Source organism: Tricharina praecox (assembly GCF_024521635.1).
Source record: "Tricharina praecox strain CBS 144465 chromosome Unknown BZA05scaffold_1, whole genome shotgun sequence".
NCBI classification, from domain to species: domain Eukaryota; kingdom Fungi; phylum Ascomycota; class Pezizomycetes; order Pezizales; family Pyronemataceae; genus Tricharina; species Tricharina praecox.
In genome coordinates this window covers 1640247-1663900 of record NW_026250403.1, presented here as the reverse complement: position 1 = coordinate 1663900, position 23654 = coordinate 1640247, and the positions used below count along the sequence as shown (strand labels likewise).

Sequence of the window (23654 nt, the reverse complement as noted above, 5' to 3'; positions counted from 1 at the left end):
AGATTCTGACCGTGGGTTTTCTCTGGTTAGCATCCTGCTGGTGTTCATTGATCTGGGGAGACGTAACGTATCGGGCCACGATGTCGCCGGCCCCCGCGCTTACCGCTGGCTCCTCCAGAGCTACGTTTGGTGCGAGAGCGTAAGGTAGTTCCGGTGGGTCTGTGGTGATACCGTGAGCTACTGTGGGTACCGTTGTCACGGCTCGCGATGGAATGACGAAGGGAGGGTCGGCACAAGGATCGGGAGAGTTGGGGGGCAGTGCAGAGGCAGTGCACCGGCAGTGCAAGGATGAGTCGCAGAGGATTTGGGGCTGTGTGCAGGGAGCAGGGATAGCGCAGCAATGAGTCGCAGGAGATTGGGGCTGTGTGCAGGAAACAGGGGTAGTGCGGCTGCGCAGGGTATGAGTCACGGAAGTGGGGTACTGGCAAGGTGGATTTCTCAGGGTCTGGCACACGCCCACGGTCATTGTCAGGTTGCGGGAAGAAGTGGAGGATTTTCTATATAAACGGGCCGTTGCCCCTCTGTATTTAGTTCTTCACGCAACAACTTGTTAATTCAACCACTGTTACCTCTGTCCTTGCCTCGGCTGCCGTCTGCGCCGTAGTCCTTGTCCCTGCCTCTGTTCTCAGTTGCCGTCTGCACTGAGCCCTGCCTCACCTTGTCTCCTGAACCCGTCTTGCCTCTACTGAACCCAGAACCCGATCCCCAGCCCGACTTCGCTACCTGGAGCCTTGCCCGACCGTGCCGTTACACTTTGTTGCGTCCCCTATCTCTCCACCTAGCGAACTACCATGGCCACCAACACTCAGGTACCCGACGTCCCCCAGCAGGACGAAGTACCAGTGGCACCCCCCTTCTACCGAGAAATTCCCGCCGCCATCTACGAACAACTCGAAATCATCGTCAATCATGATGTACCCGCCGATGATGCAACCCTGATGGGGTTGTACAATGAATTCAGAATCCTCGCCCGCGCAATCACCCAGTCCCCAATAGCCGTACCGACCTGGCGATTCGACGACCTCGAAGAACAACTTGCCGACGCCCGCCGCATCGCCAACCGCCTCGCAACCGTCGAAACCCAACCTCAAAGCCGCGCTGAGCGTGTCCCAGAGCCAGCCATGTTCGACGGAACACGCGAGAAACTGGAAGGGTTCGTTGCGCAACTTCGACTCAAGCTGTACAGCGACCCAGCCCGTTTCCCAACTCCAGCACTCCGAATGGCCTATGCCTTCAACCGCTTGGAAGGCCGCGCCCAAGCCCAGATCCTGCCGTACATCGAGAATCACAACATCACCCTCACCGACGCTGATGCGATCATCACACTCCTGAACAACGCATTTGGTGACCCTGACCCAGCGGCCACCGCTCGAGCCAAGCTACACCACCTGAAACAAGGCAATAAGGAGTTCACCTCCTACTTTGCGGAATTCCAGATGCTTGTCTCCAAGCTCAATTGGGACGAGCATGCGAAACTTGACGCGCTGCGAGAGGGAGTATCCATCGAACTCCACCGGCAACTTGTGGGCCGTACTCAGGGCCTCAACTACGATGAGTTTGTGGCCCTCTGTCAACGCCTTGACTCCGAGCTGCGTGCCCTCCAACTTCGTGAGGGACGTCGCACCACCAACCCCCCTCGGCAGAGTAGCGCCCCACACCCGACGGCGCCGCTCAGGCACACCACCCACAACACCATGCCCGCGACGACCACTGCCACAGGAACGGCCCCCGGAGCCATGGACTTGAGTGCCAACAGCCGCAGGATCCCAGACCAAGAGCGTGCTGCCCGGCTCCGCGAAGGCCGCTGCCTGTACTGTGGGGGAAGTGGCCACATGGCCAGGCACTGCCCCAACAAGAACCGAAATCCGTTCCGAGCAGCCGTTGCCCGGCTGGAGTCAGCCCAGCCCACCAACACCACCCCGACTCACACCTATCACAACTGCAACCAGGATTGCGGCGAGACCTCCCAGCAGTCGGGAAAAGCCTAGACCAACAACCGCTTGATGGCACTGTTGTTGGTCGTACCCAGGATAAGTCTTTGTCTCCTATGTCCCCTATTTTTCGTTTGTCTAGTCTTTCAGTGTCAGGAATGGTTGTGGAAGAATCATCAATGGAAGGAAAACATCTTGTTGTATTGTGTAACCTTTCGTTTGGTGACAAAACTATTGCCACGCATGCGCTGATCGACTGTGGGGCAACCGGAATTGCATTTGTAGACAAAGACTTCGCCCGCCATCACCACCTACCCCTCGTACCCCTGAAATCCCCGCGAAGTCTCGAAGTCATCGATGGCCGTCCCATCGAGTCAGGCGACATCACACATGTTGCCACCACCACCCTGTCCATACAGGAACACCACGAGGAAATCCCTATGTTTGTCACCAAACTAGGCCACTACCCCCGTTGTACTCGGAATCCCCTGGATGGACCTCCACGATGTGGCCATCCGGTTCAGCTCCCGAACCCTCACCTTTGGCTCCCAATACTGCACAGCCAACTGCAATGCGGTGCCCACAGTTGCACATGGAATCACCACCGACCCACCTGACGTATCCACCTATGCTCTCGCGTCAAAAGCAGCTCAGCAAGAGCCAGCGGTAAGCGCGGGGGCCGGCGACATCGTGGCCCGCTACATTACGTCTCCCCCAAGGAAGAATCACCAAGAATGCACTAACCTTTCAAGGGAAAGCACAGTCAGAATCTCAGCCTTACAGATGGAGTCATTCCAAGAACTGGTCAACAAGGAAAGCCTCACGATTTTCAACACCACGCTTGCCGAGGTCAACGGCGCACTGGAAGGAAACAAGGACCCCACGGCACATATCCCTCACGAATACCACGAGTTCCTACCGCTATTCTCTGAAGCCCTTGCCCAGAACCTGCCCCCGCACCGACACTACGACCATAAGATTCCACTCAAGGAGGGATTTACGCCCCCATACGGACCCCTGTACTCACTTTCGAAAACGGAGCTTGTCGCACTGAAGGAATGGCTTGACGACAACCTCCGCAAAGGTTTCATCCGTGCCTCTTCCTCTCCAGCAGCATCGCCAATCCTGTTTGTCAAGAAATCGGACGGCTCCCTACGCCTGTGTGTGGATTACAGGGGCCTGAACGAAGGAACAATCAAGAACAGGTACCCACTCCCACTCCTCCAAGAAACTCTGATGCGGCTATCCGGGGCAAAATACTTCACTACCCTGGATATCCGTGGTGCCTACAACCTTGTGCGGATGGCGGAAGGAGAAGAGTGGAAAACTGCCTTCCGGACACGCTATGGGCTCTTCGAATCCCTCGTCATGCCCTTCGGCCTCACCAACGCCCCTGCCGACTTCCAAGCTCTGATCAATGATGTGCTACGCCCGTTCCTCGACGACTTCTGTACCGCATTCATCGACGACGTCTTCATTTACAGCGGATCCTTAGATGAACACCGGAAACATGTCAGGAAAGTACTTCAGGCCTTATCAGCAGCCGGTCTGCATCTCAAACCCGAAAAATGTCATTTCCACCAGACCGAAGTCAAGTATTTGGGACTGATCATTACAACAAACGGGATCAAGATGGACCCATCGAAAGTCTCCTGCATACTGGAATGGGAGGAGCCGAGTACCGTCACCGATGTGCAATGCTTTCTGGGATTTGCGAACTTCTACCGGCGATTCATCCAAGACTATTCCAAGGTGGTATCCCCATTGACAGCATTGACCAAGAAGGAGGATGGAAAGTATGTTCCCTTCGTGTGGGGACCGGAACAGCAGAAAGCATTCGACGAACTAAAAACAGCATTCACCTCGGCCCCGATCCTCCGGCACTTCGACTACGATCGGGAGATAGTAGTGGAAACTGACGCCTCCGACTACGTCTCTGCCGGAGTCCTATCTCAGTACGACGACGAGGGAATCCTGCACCCAGTGGCATTCTATTCCAAGAAACACTCCCCGGCAGAATGCAACTACGAGATCTATGACAAAGAACTCCTTGCAATCATCCGCGCCTTTGAGGAGTGGAGACCACACCTGGAGGGCGCTCCTCACCCCATCCAAGTCCTAAGCGACCACAAGAATCTGGAGTATTTCATGACAACGAAACTACTCAACCGACGACAAGCGCGATGGTCAGAGTTCCTTTCCCGTTTCCATTTCAAGATTGTCTACCGACCAGGCAAAGCGGGAGGAAAACCGGATGCACTGACCAGGAGGTCAGGAGACCTCCCTAAAGAAGGGGATGAAAGACTGCTTGCCAACCAGCAGGCAGTCCTGAAACCGGATAACCTACCGGAAGAGCTCCGGTTGGCAGCAACCAACACACCCGAACAAGACCGTCCCCTCCTCACGTCACTGATAACAGAAGGCTACGACATAGACCCCGTCCCAAATCGAATCCTCGAGCTACTCCGAAATGGTACACGCCACTCGAAGGAGATCTCCTTGGCCGAATGCCGTGAAGTCAACGGGCGACTGATCTACCGAGACTGCCTCTATGTTCCAGAGTACGACCGACTCCGACTACGACTGATCCAGGACCACCACGACCCACCAACCATGGGGCACCCAGGGCGCGCAAAAACCCTGGAACTACTTGCTCGAAGGTACTACTGGCCACAGATGCGAAAGGACGTTGACCAGTTTGTCCGAAACTGCCACACCTGCCGACGAACCAAGGCCACCCGGCACGCACCCTATGGTGTCCTGCGCCCCCTCCCAGTACCCGAGAAGCCATGGCAACACATCTCAGTCGACTTTGTCACTGGCTTACCGGCCTCAAAGGGGTTTGACGCCATCTGTGTTTTTGTTGACCGACTGACCAAGCAACGCCATCTCCTACCATGTACCACGACCATCACCTCGGAAGGACTGGCCGAGCTGTTCTGCGACCGGATCTTCAGGTACCACGGGTTGCCAGAAACCATCGTCTCGGATAGGGGTCCCCAGTTTGCCTCGAGATTCTGGAAACACCTATGCTCATGCCTCAAGATCGAGCCACGCCTGTCAACTGCCTTCCACCCCCAGACCGACGGCCAAACCGAACGGATGAACGCCGTCATGGAACAGCACCTCCGTGCGTACGTCAGCTACCTCCAGGATGACTGGGTCGACTACCTCTTCTTGGCCGAATTCGCCGGCAACAACCAGGTCTCCGACACGACTACCCTGTCCCCATTCTTCGCTAACCTAGGATACCACCCACGGTGTGACTTTGAGCTGGATATCCGTGTCGACACCAAGGAGGAACATCAAGCTCAGAGTGCAGCGGAACGGTTGCATCAAATCCACGACGTCGCCCGCAGCCAAATGCGGTATGCCCAGGCACGGCAACAGGACGACTCCGACCGACACCGAACCCCTGCGCCAGCCTTCCAACCAGGCGACATGGTATGGGTGGATGGTCGGAACTGGCGCACCGAGAGACCCAGTCGCAAGCTGGAAAACAAACACCATGGTCCCTACCGTGTGATTCGGACAATCGGAACCCACGCCTACGAATTGGACATCCCGGACACCGTTCAGAAGCACCGAACATTTCCTGTATCCCTCCTTCATGCCTCCGCTGACGATCCCTTCCCTGGACAAATTCCACCGCCACCACTTCCGGTAATCGTGGACGACCAAGAAGAATGGGAGGTTGAAGAGGTCCTCGACAGCCGGAACCTCAGGGGCAAACTCCAGTACCTGGTGAAATGGAGAGGCTACGCGGCACCAACATGGGAACCAGAGGAGAACCTTACCGAGGTACAAGCTGTGGACGACTTCCATCGACGATACCCCATGCAGCCTGGACCAGTCGAACTTGCTCTCGTGGGAACTCGAGCCTTAGGAGGGACTACTGTCACGGCTCGCGATGGAATGACGAAGGGAGGGTCGGCACAAGGACCGGGAGAGTTGGGGGGCAGTGCAGAGGCAGTGCACCGGCAGTGCAAGGATGAGTCGCAGAGGATTTGGGGCTGTGTGCAGGGAGCAGGGATAGCGCAGCAATGAGTCGCAGGAGATTGGGGCTGTGTGCAGGAAACAGGGGTAGTGCGGCTGCGCAGGGTATGAGTCACGGAAGTGGGGTACTGGCAAGGTGGATTTCTCAGGGTCTGGCACACGCCCACGGTCATTGTCAGGTTGCGGGAAGAAGTGGAGGATTTTCTATATAAACGGGCCGTTGCCCCTCTGTATTTAGTTCTTCACGCAACAACTTGTTAATTCAATCACTGTTACCTCTGTCCTTGCCTCGGCTGCCGTCTGCGCCGTAGTCCTTGTCCCTGCCTCTGTTCTCAGTTGCCGTCCGCACTGAGCCCTGCCTCACCTTGTCCTCTGAACCTGTCTTGTCTCTGCCGAACCTAGAACCCGATTCCGAGCCCGACTTCGCTACCTGGAGCCTTGCCCGACCGTGCCGTTACAGCACCGGCTTATCAAGTAGGAGACTTGGTAATGCTCAATGGGCGGAACATTCAAACCCGCCGACCCTCGCGGAAGTTGGACCACAAGAACCATGGTCCCTTCCAAATCGAGAAGATCATATCGCCGCTCGCTGTCAAGCTCACTCTGCCAAGGAAGTGGAAGATTCATAATGTCTTTCACGTCTCGCTCGTTGAACCGTTCCGAGCCGGCACCCGAGCACCACCGGATCCCTCTCAAATCTTACGAGAGGCCGATGATGTGGAAGGCAACGAAGAATACGACGTCGATGAGGTTATGGGCAGCTCGAAGAAAGGTCGACGAGTGCTCTACCTCGTCAAATGGCTCAACTACCCCGAACGACGGGACTGGACGAACGAGCCATTCGACAACTTCTCAGTAGGCGGTCGGGAAAAGCTACGCGAGTTTCATCGCAAAAATCCCGATGCGCCGAGGGACTACCGGCTCACAGATGAGTAAGAGTTTTTTCCCATGTGGTTTTTCTCGAACTCGGGCAGGTAGTAGGATGAAGGGGTTGGAGGACTTCATCCACAGTTATCAAGTTAGGATAAAGGCGAGGACTTGGGTGCTTCGGGCCGAAGCCTCGTGGGAGGGGAGATGGTGTGACACCCCGATAGGTATCGGAGGTCACGACGGTCGCAAGAGATGTGATTAGATAGTTCGGGTAATTAGAATAGAGTTGCGAGCCGAAAGGATAGTTAGAAGCGATCAAGGACAAGATAGGAAGGAGGGAGCAAACGGATTCCAGAGTCTAGACAGTGATCGGAGATGCGGGAGATCGGGATAACAGTCCAGAGGACTTTGAGATCTCCGTTCATAGGGCCCCGCAGTAGGAACTCCGATCCAGGGAAAAACTGTTATGACGAGAGAATCGAACATCGACCGATGGGGGCAGACAACTTCGAGCGAAGAACTCTGCCGGCGCATGAGGGAGATAATTGCTCGGAAACTCCGATCTATCTTGGGCGCGTGGTGTTTACCACCTGCCTAGTCGAGAAGACTATCCGAAGAGAGCTGACGACGACTCAAGGCTAGGCCGCGGAACTCCGATGCAAAGGAAGCAACGGAGCTACGTTAGGCCGCACTCTAGAGGAATCACGTGCTGAGGATCGGAACGGCTATAAGTTGAACCGAGCGGGCAACCGAACCAAACTACAATCATCGCACCAAACAAACCATCGAAGAAACACCCTTAAGATTATTCCGTTGTGAATTATCGAAATCCCTGACTTTTATTCTATACTCAATATCACCATAGACTCCGACGACACAAACTCGTTCCAGTCTCACAGAGCCCTGCCTCACCTTGTCCCCTGAACCCGTCTTGCCTCTACCGAACCCCGAGCCCAATCCCCAGCCTGACTTCGCTACCTGGAGCATTGCCCGACCGTGCCGTTACACTTGGTGTATGGGTAGGCTATACAGTCACTCAACCATCGTCTCAGAAATCCTAACACCAGTACAACCGGAACACTGAAAACTATTGACGGTACCCCTTAAGATTATTCTGCTGTGAATTATCGAAATCGCTGACTTATATTCTACACTCAATATCTATGCAGACTCCGACCTCCTGAAACCGCTTCAGTCTCACACCCACCGTGTGGTTACATGTAGGGCTAGTGATAAGAGCCTTGTAATAAAGTACACTGGGAAAGTACTACACCACTTGGCCAAAACGTATTTTGATGGCTGAAGGCCATCATACCAGTAGCTACTTAAGACAAGGATTTATGCACCGTGACAAGCCTCGTTGGAACCTTGAGTGGAGATAGCCTCACAGAAATGCTGCAAAAGTTGATGCTGGGAGTGTAGAAGAAAAAGTACCCCTCAGACCAACTATGGCGGGCGTATTGAGGGCCCAGTTAGGTGTAGGACGCGGACACGCACCCTGGACCTTATCCCTTTGATTGTTTGCAGTGACTCGAGCTACGGCACGGGAGGTGGAGAGACAGGTGGGTGGAGGCAACTAGTGTGTAGGCTATGATGTCGGGCTCATGTCAAGTGGTACGGTGAGGTGACTGTGCAGCCGATTAACAGATTCCTCGCCGCCGCCGCACCACCTATGCCCGCACCACAAGCCAGCCTTCTTCCGCCGGCTGATGGGCGGTTACTTGCTAGTAACCAAATTCGGACACCCCCTGTGTCCCCCCACTCGCTTCCCGTTGCGCTGAAATCTTTTTGACAATCTATGTGATCGGGTCGTAATCAGCGAGGGCGCATCCCGCTCAGTGCTGTACTGATCAGTAATGCAGAGTACCGACCGGTACTGCAGGCCTTTTCCTGCTGGACAACCGTACTGTTTGGTACCGCACACCCAGTAGCATACTATGGCCGCACATTAGCTGCCGCCGCGATTACGATCACAAATATTGGCAGAACAGCAGAGTAAAGATCAGTACCGCACGGTGCAGAGCGGTACTGCTATTGCCGCATCGGCAGGCGGAGCACTAAAGGGTATTGCCTGCGCTACAACGGGCAGGATATATTGGGAAGTACAGCTCACAAATCGTCTGTACTACTCGGTACAGAGCGGTACTGCTATCGCCGCATCATCGAGCCCGGTACTGACGGTTGCGGAGAAGATCCCTTGGGCGGTACAGCTCTGGAACCGTCAGTACTGCTCGGTACAGAGCAGTACCGCTGTTGCCACATCGCCGGGCGCGGTACTGATGGGTACTGCCTGCGCAGCGGTGGGCGGTTTACTGGGATGGGGGATGGTGTCCCCCGGAAGTGGCGCCGATGAGAGTGGCGAGCCCGGTTCATTAATCCGCTTCATCAAAACTCACTCTTCCGAGCATCGAGCACTGGAGTCCCTCAAAAGTTTGCTCACAGGATTCACTCCGCCGGTCGAATCCAATACTGATCAAACCCAATCCACCTTGAATGTGTTGGACCCACCCATCCACCAGCACCCATGGAAGGTAGCAGGACGAAAATCGTTGAGAAAAGAAGAGCGAATTGTCGGGAGTGGATGATCGAGGATGCCCAGAGTGTAACCCGCATCCATTTTTTCCTTGCTATCATTTCGAAGGCGGATTGAGGGTGTGGGGGGATGGAGTTGCCCCACCGCACCGCACCGGAGGGGGACGATTTCGAGAGCAGAGTATGTAGGTAGATATGCAACTTTCCACGACAGTCCACGGTCGAATGCAGAGTGATGCAGGAAACGCCCCCAACGGCAACAAAGCCTGCCTCGGCCTGTCTTCTCTCGTCGAACTACAGGACGTACGACGTACATACGTAATCAGCAAAATATAAAGACGTGTTTGATGCAAGTGATGAAGTTTACCAGTATGGACATAGGTGCATAGAACATTTGCCAGTCACAAGTGCAATTCGACCCCCCGTGCGTGTTGTGCGACAAACTTCCTACGTCCTACGCGCGGCTGCTGTCATACGATAACCAACCCCACGCAAGCTTGAATCTCTACACGGTAGCACAGCAAACTTCTTTCCCTCATCGCCAATGACTCGAAACACGAAAAGCATGTCAATCAGCGGACGGAACGAAAACCTTCGGCGGTGGCAAGGATGTCAGCGGCTATGGCAGGAATACGAGCAGGCAACAAGTCCAGAGACTGCGAGGGAGTGCTGGAGAGAGGTGAATCTTCTGGGAGCGGCCTTGAGCGCCCGGTTGCGTGGGTTGGCAGATAGTATTGAAGCTATGGCGGATGAAGATACGGCTAGAGGGGAAGGGATGGGAGACGATGAGGTGGTGGAAGATGAGGAGGTGGTGGAAGATGTGGAAGATGTGGAAGATGTGGAAGATGTGGAAGATGTGGAAGATGTCGAAGACATGGAAGACGTGGAAGAGGTGGAGGTGGTGGAGGTAGGGAGAGTTGGATTGAAGTCCAAAGCCGTAAACGAGAAGACACCGGCTCGCCGTATCTCAGCGAGGAAAAAGAGCACAAGAGGACCGGACGGGCGATGGATAAGGGGAGCGAAGGGGGATGGAGGAGGAGAAGGCAAAATTCATGACGAAGGTCACTCACGCGGGTGGCGGGGCCGGGACTTGGCCTCTAACGACGGATCCGGAGAACCACTAGCTGTGAAACGTCTCAAAACACAAGATCGATACACGCCACAGCCCGCCAGTGTTTCGAGGTCCCGAGCAGTAGGTGCCACAAAGCTTGTTGACGCCTCGAAGTCTGCTGGTACCTCGAAGTCTGCCGGGTCCTCGAAGTCTGCCGGGTCCTCGAAGTCTGCCGCTACCTCGAAGTCTGCCGCTACCTCGAAGGCTGCCGCTACCTCGAAGGCTGTCAGTACCTCGAACTCTGCCGGTTCCTCGAAGCTTGTCGACACCATTCGCCGCATGCCTGTGTACCAGCTGCCACGGCCCGAAGCAACCCTGTCATCGGCACTGGTGGGCAATTCTGAGTCCGGAAATTCTGGTTCACGAAACCTCGTTTTAGGTGTTCAGCTTTCTGTTCTGCAAACCCGGATGATCGAAACGTTTCTGGGGTACCCACACGAGTCACTGGACACGGACAGCGTTCAGAAGCGGGTGCGGATCATTGAGAACCACCCATATGCCTTCGCCAGTCAAATGGGGAAGCACTACACTAGCAACCTACCAGTGTCATTGCCAGTGGTCACGGCAGCAGCGGACAAGTCCACGCGGAAGGCCCGAGACCACTGGCAGAACCTCGACGATGCACATGCCCATGCGAATGAGTGGGTGCCGGTTCCGGATGCTGAAGTCGAGGACAAGCACAATTTGAACTTCGATCAACAGGTCTCAGGCCTAGACCCTGTTCTGTTGGCAAGCCTGAAGAAAGGCCGGACCCAGTCACCTACTCCCGAGCCCACCAGAAGCCCAAGACCGACTTCCCTAAAACCGTGGCCGACAACCATCGCGACAGACTTGGAGATTCGGGCCCTCAAGGCCTCTCCCCGGATGGAGGTGCTGGTTGGGCTCCTCGAGGCTGCTGCCGGCTCAGGACGCGCCGTCGTCGTGCTCTCGCATTCGGCCATAACACTCGGAGTATTGCAATCGTTCCTCCACGAGATGGGCATCACCGCCATGATGCTCCTCAACCCAACCATCCCCGTTGAAAAGCGCCGCGAGATGCTCCGAGAATGCCCAAAACATGTCTGGCTGATCTGGGCATGCAATGACATTGTTCGCGGTCTCGACGAGCTGGAAGTATTTCAGTGCATCTTTCTCATGGAGTGGGATATGGGCAACTCGAGCATGCTCGCCCGTTGGTTCGACAAAGACGCAGCGGTGTATTCCTTCCGGTCGATTGTGGGGGATGGGCACAGCGAAGGCCTAGTCCAGGGGATCAAGGGGCTTCGTGTGGAATACGGCGGGCTGGGGATTGAGATGTACGAGGGCAACGAGCTCTTGCGACAGTGCAAGAGTCAGTTGGAACAAGCAGGAGTCATGGTAAAATACGAGTAGAGTAATAGTTATGGGCGATTTTTTTTGCGGAAGGGGTGGGATGTATTCGCATTAGATACCTGTGATGAAGTTCTGCAGCTTCCGGTAGTCCAAGAATGCGAGAGAATGTACCGTAGCTCCACGGACACGAAACCGTCACCAAGTTCCGTCTTTCAGCAACTTCTCAACATGAGCAATGGAGATGCATGGACCATGTACATTATTATTATTAATTGCCAATGTATATGCTCCAAAGCCCCGCAAGCACCTGGTCTTTCCGTTCCATAAATTGGCACTTCTATCCGACCGGGAAGAAGCGAGAAGGCGCCGATCACCTCCGCTTCCGTTCGCTCTCTTCTCGTATATTCCTTTTCCTCCTTCTCCTTCTCCTCCTCTTCTTCTTCCTCCACCTCATCTTCCTTCACCTTCGTCCCCACATATCCACCAACACACATTCTTCTTATCCAGGTGCTCATACTCCGCGTTTCAACGTCAGTTGTAAACGAACGGACGCCCCTAGTCCCAGCCCCCCAGAAATCAATGACCCCGCCCCTCCAGAGCACTCTTCTTCACTTTTAGCCCATGGACTCCCGCCTCGAACTGCTCGACCTTCCGGACGAGCTCCTTCTCCAGATCGTTTCCCGTACTCCCCTCCGCCACTCCCAACTCAACCCTCCCCTCCGTGAATCTAATTATCGCCAGATCTTGAACCGAGCTCGGTAATTCCGCTTCATCGATGTCGTAAACGCTTGCGTGCCCTCACCCGCTCGGATCCCACGCTATGGCGATCTCTCTGTGCCTATCAAGCGACCGTCGAAAATTCCTGCCCTGTATGGGATCGAAGCGAAGAGCTCTCAGCCGTGATCGATAACTGGCCACACAAAGAAATCGATTGGTATAGTGAATACAAGTTTCGCCATGCGCCACTGACAACGCGTTGGCTGTCTTGTCCCGACGACGAGGTGAAAGGACTGACGTCCCTCACGGCGCGGAATACGCACAAACACTTCCTTATCACCCCGCTCGAAGATGGCGCCATCAGTATCTGGTCTCCTACCGATACCAACGACGAACGGGATGTCTCAAGGTCAAAGCCCGGCGTCCTCTCCACACCGCCTCCGCCAGCATCGCGGAAATCAAGGGTTATGGAGCTTGGGGACAATACTGTCGCTTCGTCGGAGTTGGACAGAATCTACGTGGCATCGCATTCCACCCTTATCGAGCTCTCGTTGACAACGCTGCAAACAATCTCGTCCACCAAATTTCCCTTCTCCATCAGTACTTTGAGCTCGGAAATAGTGTCACCGCACCCCCTAACGGTCGGAACCACTCTCACTCTGCATCTCCACGATCCACGCATTGCCTCCGCTTTTGCAGCGCCCTCCACCGTGCTTCCGCATACTTTCCCGGCGAATTACGCTAATCATGCCCCTCTATTCCAACCCTCGCCGCTGGCAATCCTGCACCACCCAAACAACTCCCTCTATGTTGCCGGGCGTTTCCCATCGATCCTCTGCTACGACCGAGCGATGTGGCCACGACTTCAAGGAACCCTCTATAGCGGCGCTAGCCTCTGCACCCTCACAGCCGACGGAATGGGGGGACTGATCGCCGGTGGTACCTATAACGGCCGTGGCACGCTCGAGAGCTACAATCTGACCCCTGATGTTGAGGTCCCGCAACAGAGGAACCGGCAGTCCGCCGCATGGGGTAAGATTCTTTCGGTTGCGAAACAGGGCGCGCGGGTGGTCTCGTGCGATAGTGAGGGAACAGTGAGCTGGTTCGAGAAGGATTGCAGATACGTTGTGCGGCGTGAGGAGGTGTATGACCCAGAATTTCAACAAGAAACTGGAACTTTGTGGGCGACGACACTTGAAGAGGGCTGTGGACCTGCCCGGAAGGTGGTGGTCATGGAAGGAGGAGAGGGTGAGGGACTAGGAGTGTGGGCTGGGGATCGTCTTGGATTTTTGGCACCTGGTAGGAAGGATGATGAAGACGAGGAAGAAGGTGACGGGGTCATGGTGGAGAGCAAAGAGGAGCTCCTGGAGAATGAGATGGCAGACAGAATGAGGAGGGCATTGCATGCACATGCGGATGAGCTGAGGATCTTGGGAACCCTGGCGGGATTGACATAGTTAGCTATTCAGTTGGGAAGTGGTGCTCAACGATGTTGATGCTATTTGATTGGTGATCTTCGGTTTTTCGACCCTCGCCTTAGTTGATGTGTGATGTTTTTGGTTGTCATTCAATTCGATATTCAAAGTTTTATAAATCTGCTACAGTCTATTTACCTTTTCAATTGCCTGGATTTTGTATGGGTTCTTCTCAAAATGGCTCCTCCAACACCCATTGAGAAGTAGTTGTGTGGTTTCCGGGTAAATACAGTTTGGTAAGCTTGAGCCTCTTTGAGGCGCGAACCCTAGAATGGAGAGCTCTTTCTGCTCTTAGACTCGCTAACTTGCCACACTTCATTCTCTCTACCAGCCGGCACCAACACCACAACCACCACTTTCACTTCCACTCCCACTCCCACCACTAACACCATCAACACACGTATCGGGGGAGACCGCGATACTCCTTACGCCGCCTTACGCCCTCTATTTCTCTCACGACTTTACGAACCTTAATCTTCTCTAACACGCCTCTTGTCCTCGATCGCGCAGCTGCAGTTTCTGTGATTTGAAATACATCCTACCACAGAGCATTCCCACGCGCCACTCGCCTCTCTCTCGCCCATCATGGACGAGTACTCAGATGAAATATCGGCGGAGGATTGTTGGCAGGGTACCTCACCGTCCCTTTCCTCGCGCGTTCTCCTCTTGTGTAGATATGATCGGAAGCGCGAGCTAACACTCAATGCGCCATGAAAGTCATCTCGGCGTTCTTCGACGATAAAGGACTGGTATCGCAGCAGCTCAACTCGTTCGATGAGTTCGTTTCGCACACAATGCAGCAGATGGTGCACGAAGACTCGTCGCTAACCCTCGACCAAAACCTCAACGCCGATGAAACCGGCGGAGTCGTCCTGCGGCGGTACGAGATCTCGTTCGGAGACATCTTTTTGTCGCGACCGACCATGACCGAAGGTGACGGATCCACACAACCCATGCTTCCTCAGGAAGCCCGCATGCGGAATCTTACCTACTCATCACCGGTGTATTGCGAGATGAAACACAAGGTCATGTCGGCGAGGGAGGTCGACGCCTCGGACAGTGAGGAAGAGGAAGGAGGGTCGGACAACGAAGGAGGCGAGGTCAAGACAAACCACAAGTACGTGTGGGACACCGACTTTATGTCGGAGCCGTCGAAGGTGTTTGTTGGAAAGATGCCCATCATGTTGAAGTCTCAATACTGTATATTGAAGGACTTCCGGGAAGACGAGCTGTATGGCCTGTCGGAATGCCCCTACGATCAGGGTGGCTATTTCGTTATTAACGGATCCGAAAAAGTGCTCATCGCTCAGGAGAGAAGTGCCGCCAACATCGTTCAAGTCTTCAAGAAGGCTCCACCCTCGCCTACCCCGTACATCGCAGAAATCCGAAGCGCCGTGGAGAAGGGATCCCGGCTCATCAGCAGTATGCAGATCAAGTTGGTTACGAGAGGAGAGGCCCGTGGTGGATACAATGCAACGATAAAATCGACCCTTCCTTACATCAAGAGCGATATTCCCCTGGTCATCGTCTTCCGAGCTCTCGGTGTTGTCTCGGACGAGGATATCCTGAATCACGTTTGCTATGACCGCAATGATATCGAGATGTTAGAGATGATGAAGCCATGTATCGAGGAGGCATTCGTCATTCAGGATCAGGGTGTCGCGTTGGACTACATTGCGAAGCGTGGAACCTCCACTGGTGCGAACCGAGAGAAGCGTGTGCGGCATGCCCGGGAGATCATGCAGAAGGAGTTGCTTCCTCACATTTCCCAGAGCGAAGGTAGTGAGACGCGCAAGGCTTTCTTCCTGGGATACATGGTCCACAGGATGTTGCAGTGTTCCTTGGAGCGGCGTGAGGTGGACGACCGAGATCACTTCGGAAAGAAGCGATTGGATTTGGCGGGCCCCTTGTTGGCATCTCTCTTCAGGAACCTTTGGAAGAAACTCACGAAGGATGTCTTCAAGTACTTGGAGAAGTGTGTCGAGACTGGCAAGGAGTTCAGTCTGCCGCTAGCCGTCAAGTCCAACACCATATCCAATGGACTGAAGTACTCGCTGGCGACTGGTAACTGGGGTGATCAGAAGAAAGCAATGTCGGCCAAGGCGGGAGTCTCGCAGGTGTTGAACCGATACACCTTCGCTTCCACGTTGTCCCATTTGCGTCGGACCAACACGCCCATTGGACGAGACGGAAAGATCGCTAAGCCGCGCCAACTCCACAACACACATTGGGGACTGGTGTGTCCTGCTGAGACTCCCGAGGGTCAAGCATGTGGTCTGGTCAAGAATTTGGCGTTGATGTCGTACATCACCGTTGGTACTCCTGGCAATCCGTTGGTGAACTTCATGGCCGAGCAGAACATGGAATTTTTGGAGGAATATGAGCCGCAGAGATCGCCGAACGCCACCAAGATCTTCCTCAACGGAGTCTGGATCGGTATCCACAGAGATCCCCTTCACCTCGTACGATTGGTCCAAGAGCTCCGAAGGCGCGGTTCAATCAGTCACGAAGTCAGTGTTATCAGGGATATTCGTGACCGCGAGTTCAAGATCTTCACCGATGCTGGTCGTGTCTGTCGTCCATTATTTGTTATTGACAATGATCCGACACACGAACGCAGAGGACAGCTTGTCTTGACCAAGGAGCATGTGCTGCAGTTGGAGGAAGACCAAGGGCTCCCGGCCGGTGACAGGTTTGGCTGGGATGGCTTGCTTGAGTGTGGAGCCGTCGAATATGTGGATGCAGAGGAAGAGGAGACAATCATGATCGTTATGACTCCGGAAGATCTCGAAGTATCGCGACAAGTGGCTCAGGGCTACGAATTGGCCGAGGAAACGGACCCCAACAAGCGCGTGAAGGCCCCGATCAACAAGAACACGAGTCAGTACACTCATTGTGAAATTCATCCCAGTATGATTCTCGGAATCTGTGCCAGTATCATTCCCTTTCCCGATCACAATCAGGTAAGATTGACCGACCTTATTGATGTCTGGGATTGTTGTGCTCACTCGTGTTGCAGTCGCCTCGTAACACATACCAGTCTGCTATGGGCAAACAGGCGATGGGTGTGTTCTTGACCAATTTTGCGGAGCGAATGGATACCATGGCCAATATTCTGTACTACCCTCAGAAACCGCTAGCCACTACCCGCTCAATGGAGTACCTGAAGTTTAGAGAATTGCCAGCCGGGCAGAATGCTATCGTCGGTATAATGTGCTACAGTGGGTACAACCAGGAAGATTCTGTCATCATGAACCAGAGTAGCATCGACAGGGGCCTTTTCCGCAGTTTGTTCTATCGAGCCTACATGGATCAGGAGAAGCGCATCGGTATGCAGGTGGTGGAGGAGTTCGAGAAGCCAATGAGGGGAACAACTTTGAAGCTGAAGCACGGTACCTACGACAAGCTTGAGGACGATGGACTCGTGGCGCCCGGTATTCGTGTTTCCGGTGAAGACATCATCATCGGCAAAACGGCTCCCATCAATGCCGACGCCGACGAGATGGGTCAGAGGCAGAAGTTCCACACGAAGCGTGATGTCTCAACGCCTCTGAGAAGTACCGAGAACGGCATCGTCGATCAGGTTATGCTTACTACCAATGCCGATGGTCTGAAGTTCGTAAAAGTGAGGATGAGGACTACCAAGATTCCACAGATTGGTGACAAGTTTGCTTCTCGTCACGGCCAAAAGGTTTGTTTTGCTGTGTTCCGGTCTTATTTACAAAGCTTACGGTGGTGTACAAGGGTACCATTGGAATCACTTACCGTTCGGAGGACATGCCCTTCACTTGTGAGGGAGTCGTTCCCGACATCATCATCAATCCGCATGCCATTCCGTCACGTATGACCATTGCCCATTTGATCGAATGCCAACTTAGTAAGGTTGCCTCGCTGCGTGGCTTCGAAGGAGATGCGACGCCTTTCACGGATGTTACGGTCGACTCTGTCTCCAATCTGCTGCGCCAGAGCGGATACCAGTCCCGTGGATTTGAGGTTATGTACAGCGGCTACACTGGAAAGAAGTTGGTAGCTCAGGTTTTCTTGGGCCCCACTTACTACCAGCGTCTCCGTCACATGGTCGACGACAAGATCCACGCCCGTGCTCGTGGACCTGTCCAGATTCTTACGAGACAGCCCGTCGAGGGTCGTGCCAGAGACGGTGGTCTTCGTTTCGGAGAGATGGAACGTGATTGCATGATTTCTCACGGAGCCAGCGCCTTTCTCAAGGAGAGGTAGGTTATCACTCTTCCTGGGTTTTCTTTACAAGTGCTGATGTATGGTGGTCGCAGGTTGTTCGAAGTTTCCGATGCATTCCGTGTGCACATTTGTGACATCTGTGGTCTGATGACGCCAATTGCGTATGTGCCCCATGAGCTTCGGTGAAATGGCAAACTAACACGTAACAGCAACCTCAAGAAGAACCAGTTCGAGTGCAGACCTTGTCACAACAAGACGAAGATCTCACAGATCCACCTGCCATACGCTGCAAAGCTACTTTTCCAGGAGCTCGCGGCTATGAACATCGCTGCCCGTATGTTCCACAAGCGGTCCGGTGTTAGCATGCGGGCCTAGAGGAGACATATGGGGGATATGAAACGGGGTTTCTTTCTTTTGTTACATGATACTCTTCTTACTACTACTGGCTTGCATGATTGAATGATTGGTTGATGAGATGGCTGTTGATGTGATGAGGCAATAGTCTTTCATCTTTTTCTTTTTCTTTCTTTTTCTTGACATTTCTTTTCTGTCGGCGTTTTTGTGGGTTGCATTTCTTTCTTTTTGTAGTCTTTGACAGAGGTCGGAGGGATCATCGAGATGATGATATAGAGTATGTATGTTAGGTATGATACTAGGCAAAAAGTCTTCCATCAACCGCAATCCGCTCGTGCGTTCGCCAAGCCAACCTTTTTGAGTGCATCCATCGAAATTTCCATGACATAACGCCTCACCTCACACCGTCAACCTCACCTACCACCCCACCACCACCCCCAATCAATCAAGCTCACCACCTCACACCACACATAACCACACACGACACAATGGCCCCACAAAACCGAATCTCCTCCGGCGGTCGCAGCAGCCAGCAGCCGGGAATGGTCACCAGCCTCTACCGCGAGCTCCGGAGCCCCGAGAACGCGGGCCTCGTCAAGAGCGTGGCACTGTTTGCCGTCGCCATCACCTTCTTCCAGAGCTCCTGGAGCGAGTTCTTGGTTCCTGGGTGAGTTTTGACTTGGGTTCGATGAGCGGGAGGAGGAGGAGCGGGGGAGAGGAGAGGGAGAGAGGGAGAGAAGGAATGTTGGAAAGTGGGGGCTAATGTTGGTGGTGGGGGTAGATTCTAAATGCCGCAACGATGGGGTACGGAGAAACGGAACGGGAAGAGTGTATGATACGCACGGATGCGATGATTTCCACGGGATGGATTGACGGGCAGTGGGCGGCGGCGGGTTGGTTGTGTGTGCACATAGAGATGGAGAAAATTGCGAACCATTCAACTTTTTCGTGGCAAAACCAAGCCCCCCACCACAGATACATACAAATACAGATCCCCGAAGTTGCGACCCAACGCCGGAAGCAAACGCAAAAGAAAAAAAATCCCACATATACGAGTACAGAAAGAGCCAATCAGGTGTCGTTCAGAATACCGCATCCAGCCAGTCCTCAAAGTACTTGCAGTTGCTCGCACTGACCGGCCCGCCCTCCTTGCACAGATTGAATACTGGACACCTACCACACGGGCTCTCTGTAAACCCGTTGATACTCATACCCTCCGACTTTCTAACCGCTCTGTACGCTGTCCCGCCTACCACGCGCTCAACCTTCCCATCATACACTAGCACGTCAAGTAAACTCTTGATGTCGGCCTCGGCCAAATCTACTTCGGTAAGGTTTGAGTTTTTGACCCAGAGGTAGATCTGGTTTAGAGTTGGATAGCCAGTATGGTCATTCGCGAAGGAGACGGTCGTGCCGCTGTCTTTACTACCGGCGGTTGCCCGCGGGAAGGATTTGGAGGTGATGAATTTAGACATGGCGGTCAAAAGTTCGTTGATAAATTCGTGGTCAAGCTCGGAATCCGTAAACCAGGGACCGCCGGAGACTTCAATGGACGGGGTGAGCTCGTAGAGCATGTAGATTTTGCGGGTTGGGTACTATACGCCGTCAGTCAGCCCGGCCACCCCCCACACCAGCGGAAGAATGCGACTGACCTTCACGGACTGGACAACTTTGACGTATCTCTTCTGCTCCAATGTCTTGAGACATTTCGTCATTGTCGTGGCATGCATGTTCGACTTCGTCTTGAGCGTCTTTGACCAGATTCCCTCTCTCGCCGCGTCCTGGATGTAGGTATACAGCATTTCCTCGTCGGAGCTCATATTCTTAACCCTAGATACCGCCCCTCCGCCATCAACACCGTGTCTCCCTTCAGCTCCAGGGAATACCGTGGGGAAGACATTACTTTTCAATCACATCCTTGGGTACGGCCCTGAACACCGATGCGCCGCCCTGCGTAAGCGTCTGCAGTTGTCGCCGCAGCAAGAGCTCGTTGATCACGCGGCTGGCAACCTCGACGTTGCCCTTGCCCGGCGTCAGCTCTTGCAGCTCGTCGACGCTGAAGAGGTAGTCGGATGGCGCTTGCAGACATTGCTCGTAGACGCGCTCGGCGAAGTCTTGGATCGTGGAGTGGGGGACGGCAGCGGCCATTGTTGCAATGTTTCGTGGTGTTCGTGTTCGCGCGTGAGGGCTGCGGGAACTAGGTAGGTGGAGGCTTTATATGGTGGGGGAGGGAAGTGGAGGGGCGAGTCATGGGAAATCAGTCACTTTAACATTTCGCGACAGAGTTTACGCGAGACTTGGCATGGTCTAGAGTATCTATCTAGAGCATATAGTAGTGCCGTGAGTTCAAAGGCTTAAGTGGCCTCCCGAACACAAGCCAACCGGACAAGACGTCAGCTGCGTCACCACCACCGCCATGATGAACTCGTCCACTACTCCTGCCCTTCCACCACAACCATCGCCACCACAACTACCCTGAGAATCTACTATGTCCGTCGATCTGCAATGGGAAACCCTTACCAGTGGGCCTGAAGGCGAAGTCCGCGCCGAGAAGATCCGCAGCTTCATCCACGACAAGTTCCAGCTCGTGCCGTTCCCCAAATTCATCAAATCGGTGCAAGTGCACTCCTTCTCTTTCGGCACCATTGCGCCCGACATAGAGATCAAGACCATTTGCGATCCGTATCCGGAGTTCTACGAGCAGGATGAGGAGGACGGCGACGGCGAGGAGTCGGATTCCGGAGACGAGCACGACGAGGAATATGTTCTCCGTCTCGAGCGCGAGCGCCGGCGACGTGAGAGGAAGAACGAAACCGAGTCGGTGGTTTCTCGGGCTACAGCTACCACCACCAACCAGCCTCCGCCTCCATACTCGGAGGGAACAAGGAGCACCAGTGGGCTCTCTGGCTTCCGTGCGGGTATCGCAGATGCATTCCCGGGGCGGGTGGGAGTAACCGGCGTATCCACGCCGCTGTTCAACCCCGGCAGCAGCGGCGGCGGCAGCTCGAACCTCCACTACTTCCACTCGGCGCTCTCATTCAACAACGGCAGCTCGACGCCCAGCAGCCGCTTCCCCACCTCCCCCGTCTCCACGCCCTCCGGCCTCCGCGTCTTCACCACCCCCGGCGCAAGCGCCGACTCCTTCCCGTCCTCGCACTCCCCCGACCGCTCGCCCACCCCGGGCCTCTCCACGCCCGAACGGGCATTTACCGAGTCGCCGCCGAGGCAGCTCCCACGTCTCCACGAGCCGAGGGATGAGGATACGCAGATCATCGCGCGGGTGCGCTACGCGGGAGATGTTCGCATCGAGATCACTTGCGAGCTTCTGTTCGAGTACCCCGTCACCAACTTTGTCGCACTGCCGGTGAAGCTGGTCATCACTGGGTGCACCTTTGACGGGTTGGCTTGTGTAGCATACATTCGTCGGCGTGCGCACTTTTGTTTTCTAGATGACGACCCGGAGGCGGAGGGACGGCGGGGCGCGGGCGAGGAGCGCGAGGGCGTGGGTAGCAGCCTGCTGAAGCAGATTGCTGTCGAGAGTGAGATTGGTGAGAAGGGGAAGGGGAAGCAGGTTCTCAAGAACGTGGGGAAGGTGGAGCGGTTCGTACTCGAGCAAGTGCGAAGGATATTTGAGGAGGAGTTTGTATTTCCTAGCAGTTGGACTTTCCTCGTATAGAGCGAGCGAGAGAGAGCAATTCACGATGTGCGCCAAGACGATCCTCCACCCCACCCCACTATGCATAAACGTTTTGTATGTAGATAGCTCCATATGTAGATGCTAGATCTTCCGCCGCTCTCCACGTTTCCCCCACCCCAGTGACCGCACCAATGGCCACGCCGCAATCTACGCGCGAAGAGGAAGAGGCAGCCGCGCTTCACGCCCTCACCTCGCAATACCGCCAACTTGTCCCACCCCAAACCCTCCACTTCCCTCCACCGCACCTGCTCTCCCAGGAGCACTTCCAAGATGCCATATACCACGCCCTCTTCTCCCCCTCCACCTCCCCCGACACCATCCCACCACAGCGCTACACCGCCCGCGTCCTAAAAGCGCTCGTGGCCGAAATCGAAGTACCCCACCCCCCGCATTGCGCATCACGTCCTCTCACTCACTCACTCCCAGGCCTCAAACCCCGACGAGATAAATTCCTCGCTCCTATCGCTCTACAGCACGTTCCCCAGCAGCTCCGCGCCCCCGCCCACCTCGCGCGTCCCAGTAACCTACACACTCCCCGCGCCTTACCCCTCGATAACACTACATGAAACCCCCTCGCTCATCTCAGGCCTCGGCACAACAGGCCTGCGGACGTGGGAGGCAGCACTAGCACTGAGCGAGTACCTACTATTACACCCGCCGCACGGCCAGCGCGTACTAGAGCTCGGCGCGGGCACCGGCGTGGTCGCGCTTGTTGCCGCGAGGTGCGGTGCCGAAGACGTGCTGGCTACTGATGGCGACGAGGGCGTGTGTGATGTGCTACGGGAGAATGTGGGAAGGAATGGGTTGGGAGGAAGGGTCCGCGTGGAACAGAGACAGTGGGGTGGGAAGAGGGATGTTCCTGAGGACGTGCAGCTTGTGGTCGGGGCTGATGTGGTTGGTTCTTCCCACCCTGGAGTGCTGGAGGGGGAGGGGGAGGGAGGGGGAGGGATGAGGGAGGGATGAGCGCTGATGCATGGCGGAGGTAGACTTACGATGCGGAAGCGATTCTGTGGCTGGTGGCGGAGCTGTCGTTTCTGCTGCAGGAGAATCGGGAATGCAAGGTTATCATTGCGGCGACGATTCGGAATGAGGATACATTCCAGGTATTTAGGGATAGCTGTGGTTAGTCCCTGCCCCGCCCCCGCTCCTTGGATCTATCGTGTGTGTGTGCGGAGTTAATAGTGTGTGGCGGGGGGAACAGCGGAGGCAAAGCTCGCGCTGGTGGAGAGTGTCTACACCCTGCCTGAGCCGCGTGTGTTCTGGTATGTGCCGCGGGCAGAGATCAGGCTCGTCGAGGTTTCGATGATGGAGAAATGATTGATATACCTAGCATATGGCACGATATGTACGATATTGATGACGTGATGAGAAGAGAACAGTTTTGATAACTAAGCCCCCCGAAAAAATGTCCCAGCAGAAGAGACAGCAGCTAGTAGCAGAGAGGCAAGACAAGACATGAGACA

General features: G+C 54.8%; 7 protein-coding genes across 7 annotated transcripts; 6 read left to right on the top strand and 1 right to left on the bottom strand.

Annotated features, from left to right (window-relative positions):
• The first annotated feature begins 10172 nt into the window (after positions 1 to 10172).
• On the top strand, positions 10173 to 11959 carry BZA05DRAFT_382550 (uncharacterized protein). Its single transcript, XM_051482127.1, has one exon. The coding sequence runs from the start codon at positions 10204 to 10206 to the stop codon at positions 11809 to 11811; it is 1608 nt and encodes a 535-aa protein (XP_051344423.1). The 5' UTR covers positions 10173 to 10203; the 3' UTR covers positions 11812 to 11959.
• Positions 11960 to 12069: 110 nt separating this feature from the next.
• On the top strand, positions 12070 to 14072 carry BZA05DRAFT_366352 (uncharacterized protein). The gene is made up of 2 exons (XM_051481527.1): positions 12070 to 12433; positions 12493 to 14072. The coding sequence occupies exons 1-2, from the start codon at positions 12373 to 12375 to the stop codon at positions 13923 to 13925; spliced, it is 1494 nt and encodes a 497-aa protein (XP_051344422.1). The 5' UTR covers positions 12070 to 12372; the 3' UTR covers positions 13926 to 14072.
• Positions 14073 to 14241: 169 nt separating this feature from the next.
• On the top strand, positions 14242 to 18810 carry BZA05DRAFT_382545 (DNA-directed RNA polymerase II subunit RPB2). The gene is made up of 6 exons (XM_051482126.1): positions 14242 to 14574; positions 14661 to 16906; positions 16963 to 17634; positions 17688 to 18175; positions 18233 to 18301; positions 18350 to 18810. The coding sequence occupies exons 1-6, from the start codon at positions 14529 to 14531 to the stop codon at positions 18513 to 18515; spliced, it is 3687 nt and encodes a 1228-aa protein (XP_051344421.1). The 5' UTR covers positions 14242 to 14528; the 3' UTR covers positions 18516 to 18810.
• Positions 18798 to 19454, top strand: BZA05DRAFT_382544 (putative TOM core complex subunit Tom6). Its single transcript, XM_051482125.1, has 2 exons — positions 18798 to 19161; positions 19276 to 19454. Exons 1-2 carry the CDS (start codon positions 18983 to 18985, stop codon positions 19280 to 19282), a joined length of 186 nt encoding a protein of 61 aa, XP_051344420.1. The 5' UTR covers positions 18798 to 18982; the 3' UTR covers positions 19283 to 19454.
• BZA05DRAFT_346192 (RNA polymerase Rpc34) lies at positions 19455 to 20789 on the bottom strand. The gene is made up of 3 exons (XM_051481187.1): positions 20398 to 20789; positions 20147 to 20324; positions 19455 to 20089 (listed from the first exon to the last, which is right to left on the bottom strand). The coding sequence occupies exons 1-3, from the start codon at positions 20640 to 20642 to the stop codon at positions 19577 to 19579; spliced, it is 936 nt and encodes a 311-aa protein (XP_051344419.1). The 5' UTR covers positions 20643 to 20789; the 3' UTR covers positions 19455 to 19576.
• Positions 20784 to 22287, top strand: BZA05DRAFT_382542 (uncharacterized protein). Its single transcript, XM_051482124.1, has one exon. The coding sequence runs from the start codon at positions 20983 to 20985 to the stop codon at positions 22168 to 22170; it is 1188 nt and encodes a 395-aa protein (XP_051344418.1). The 5' UTR covers positions 20784 to 20982; the 3' UTR covers positions 22171 to 22287.
• BZA05DRAFT_382540 (putative methyltransferase-domain-containing protein) lies at positions 22281 to 23582 on the top strand. The gene is made up of 4 exons (XM_051482123.1): positions 22281 to 22565; positions 22618 to 23085; positions 23178 to 23313; positions 23393 to 23582. Exons 1-4 carry the CDS (start codon positions 22323 to 22325, stop codon positions 23506 to 23508), a joined length of 963 nt encoding a protein of 320 aa, XP_051344417.1. The 5' UTR covers positions 22281 to 22322; the 3' UTR covers positions 23509 to 23582.
• Positions 23583 to 23654: the final 72 nt, after the last annotated feature.

Coding starts and splice junctions, on each gene's coding strand:
- BZA05DRAFT_382545 (XM_051482126.1), top strand. CDS start 14,529: ATGGACGAGTACTCAGATGAAATATCGGCGGAGGATTGTTGGCAGG. Junction 14,575..14,660: donor GGCGGAGGATTGTTGGCAGG/GTACCTCACCGT, acceptor GCGCCATGAAAG/TCATCTCGGCGTTCTTCGAC. Junction 18,302..18,349: donor GGTCTGATGACGCCAATTGC/GTATGTGCCCCA, acceptor AACACGTAACAG/CAACCTCAAGAAGAACCAGT.
- BZA05DRAFT_382544 (XM_051482125.1), top strand. CDS start 18,983: ATGGCCCCACAAAACCGAATCTCCTCCGGCGGTCGCAGCAGCCAGCAG.
- BZA05DRAFT_346192 (XM_051481187.1), bottom strand. CDS start 20,642: ATGGCCGCTGCCGTCCCCCACTCCACGATCCAAGACTTCGCCGAGCGC. Junction 20,325..20,397: donor CCCAAGGATGTGATTGAAAA/GTAATGTCTTCC, acceptor GGCGGTATCTAG/GGTTAAGAATATGAGCTCCG. Junction 20,090..20,146: donor AAGTTGTCCAGTCCGTGAAG/GTCAGTCGCATT, acceptor GACGGCGTATAG/TACCCAACCCGCAAAATCTA.
- BZA05DRAFT_366352 (XM_051481527.1), top strand. CDS start 12,373: ATGGACTCCCGCCTCGAACTGCTCGACCTTCCGGACGAGCTCCTTCTC. Junction 12,434..12,492: donor CCTTCTCCAGATCGTTTCCC/GTACTCCCCTCC, acceptor AATTATCGCCAG/ATCTTGAACCGAGCTCGGTA.
- BZA05DRAFT_382550 (XM_051482127.1), top strand. CDS start 10,204: ATGGAAGACGTGGAAGAGGTGGAGGTGGTGGAGGTAGGGAGAGTTGGA.
- BZA05DRAFT_382542 (XM_051482124.1), top strand. CDS start 20,983: ATGTCCGTCGATCTGCAATGGGAAACCCTTACCAGTGGGCCTGAAGGC.
- BZA05DRAFT_382540 (XM_051482123.1), top strand. CDS start 22,323: ATGGCCACGCCGCAATCTACGCGCGAAGAGGAAGAGGCAGCCGCGCTT. Junction 22,566..22,617: donor CGCTCGTGGCCGAAATCGAA/GTACCCCACCCC, acceptor ACTCACTCCCAG/GCCTCAAACCCCGACGAGAT. Junction 23,314..23,392: donor GGTATTTAGGGATAGCTGTG/GTTAGTCCCTGC, acceptor CGGGGGGAACAG/CGGAGGCAAAGCTCGCGCTG.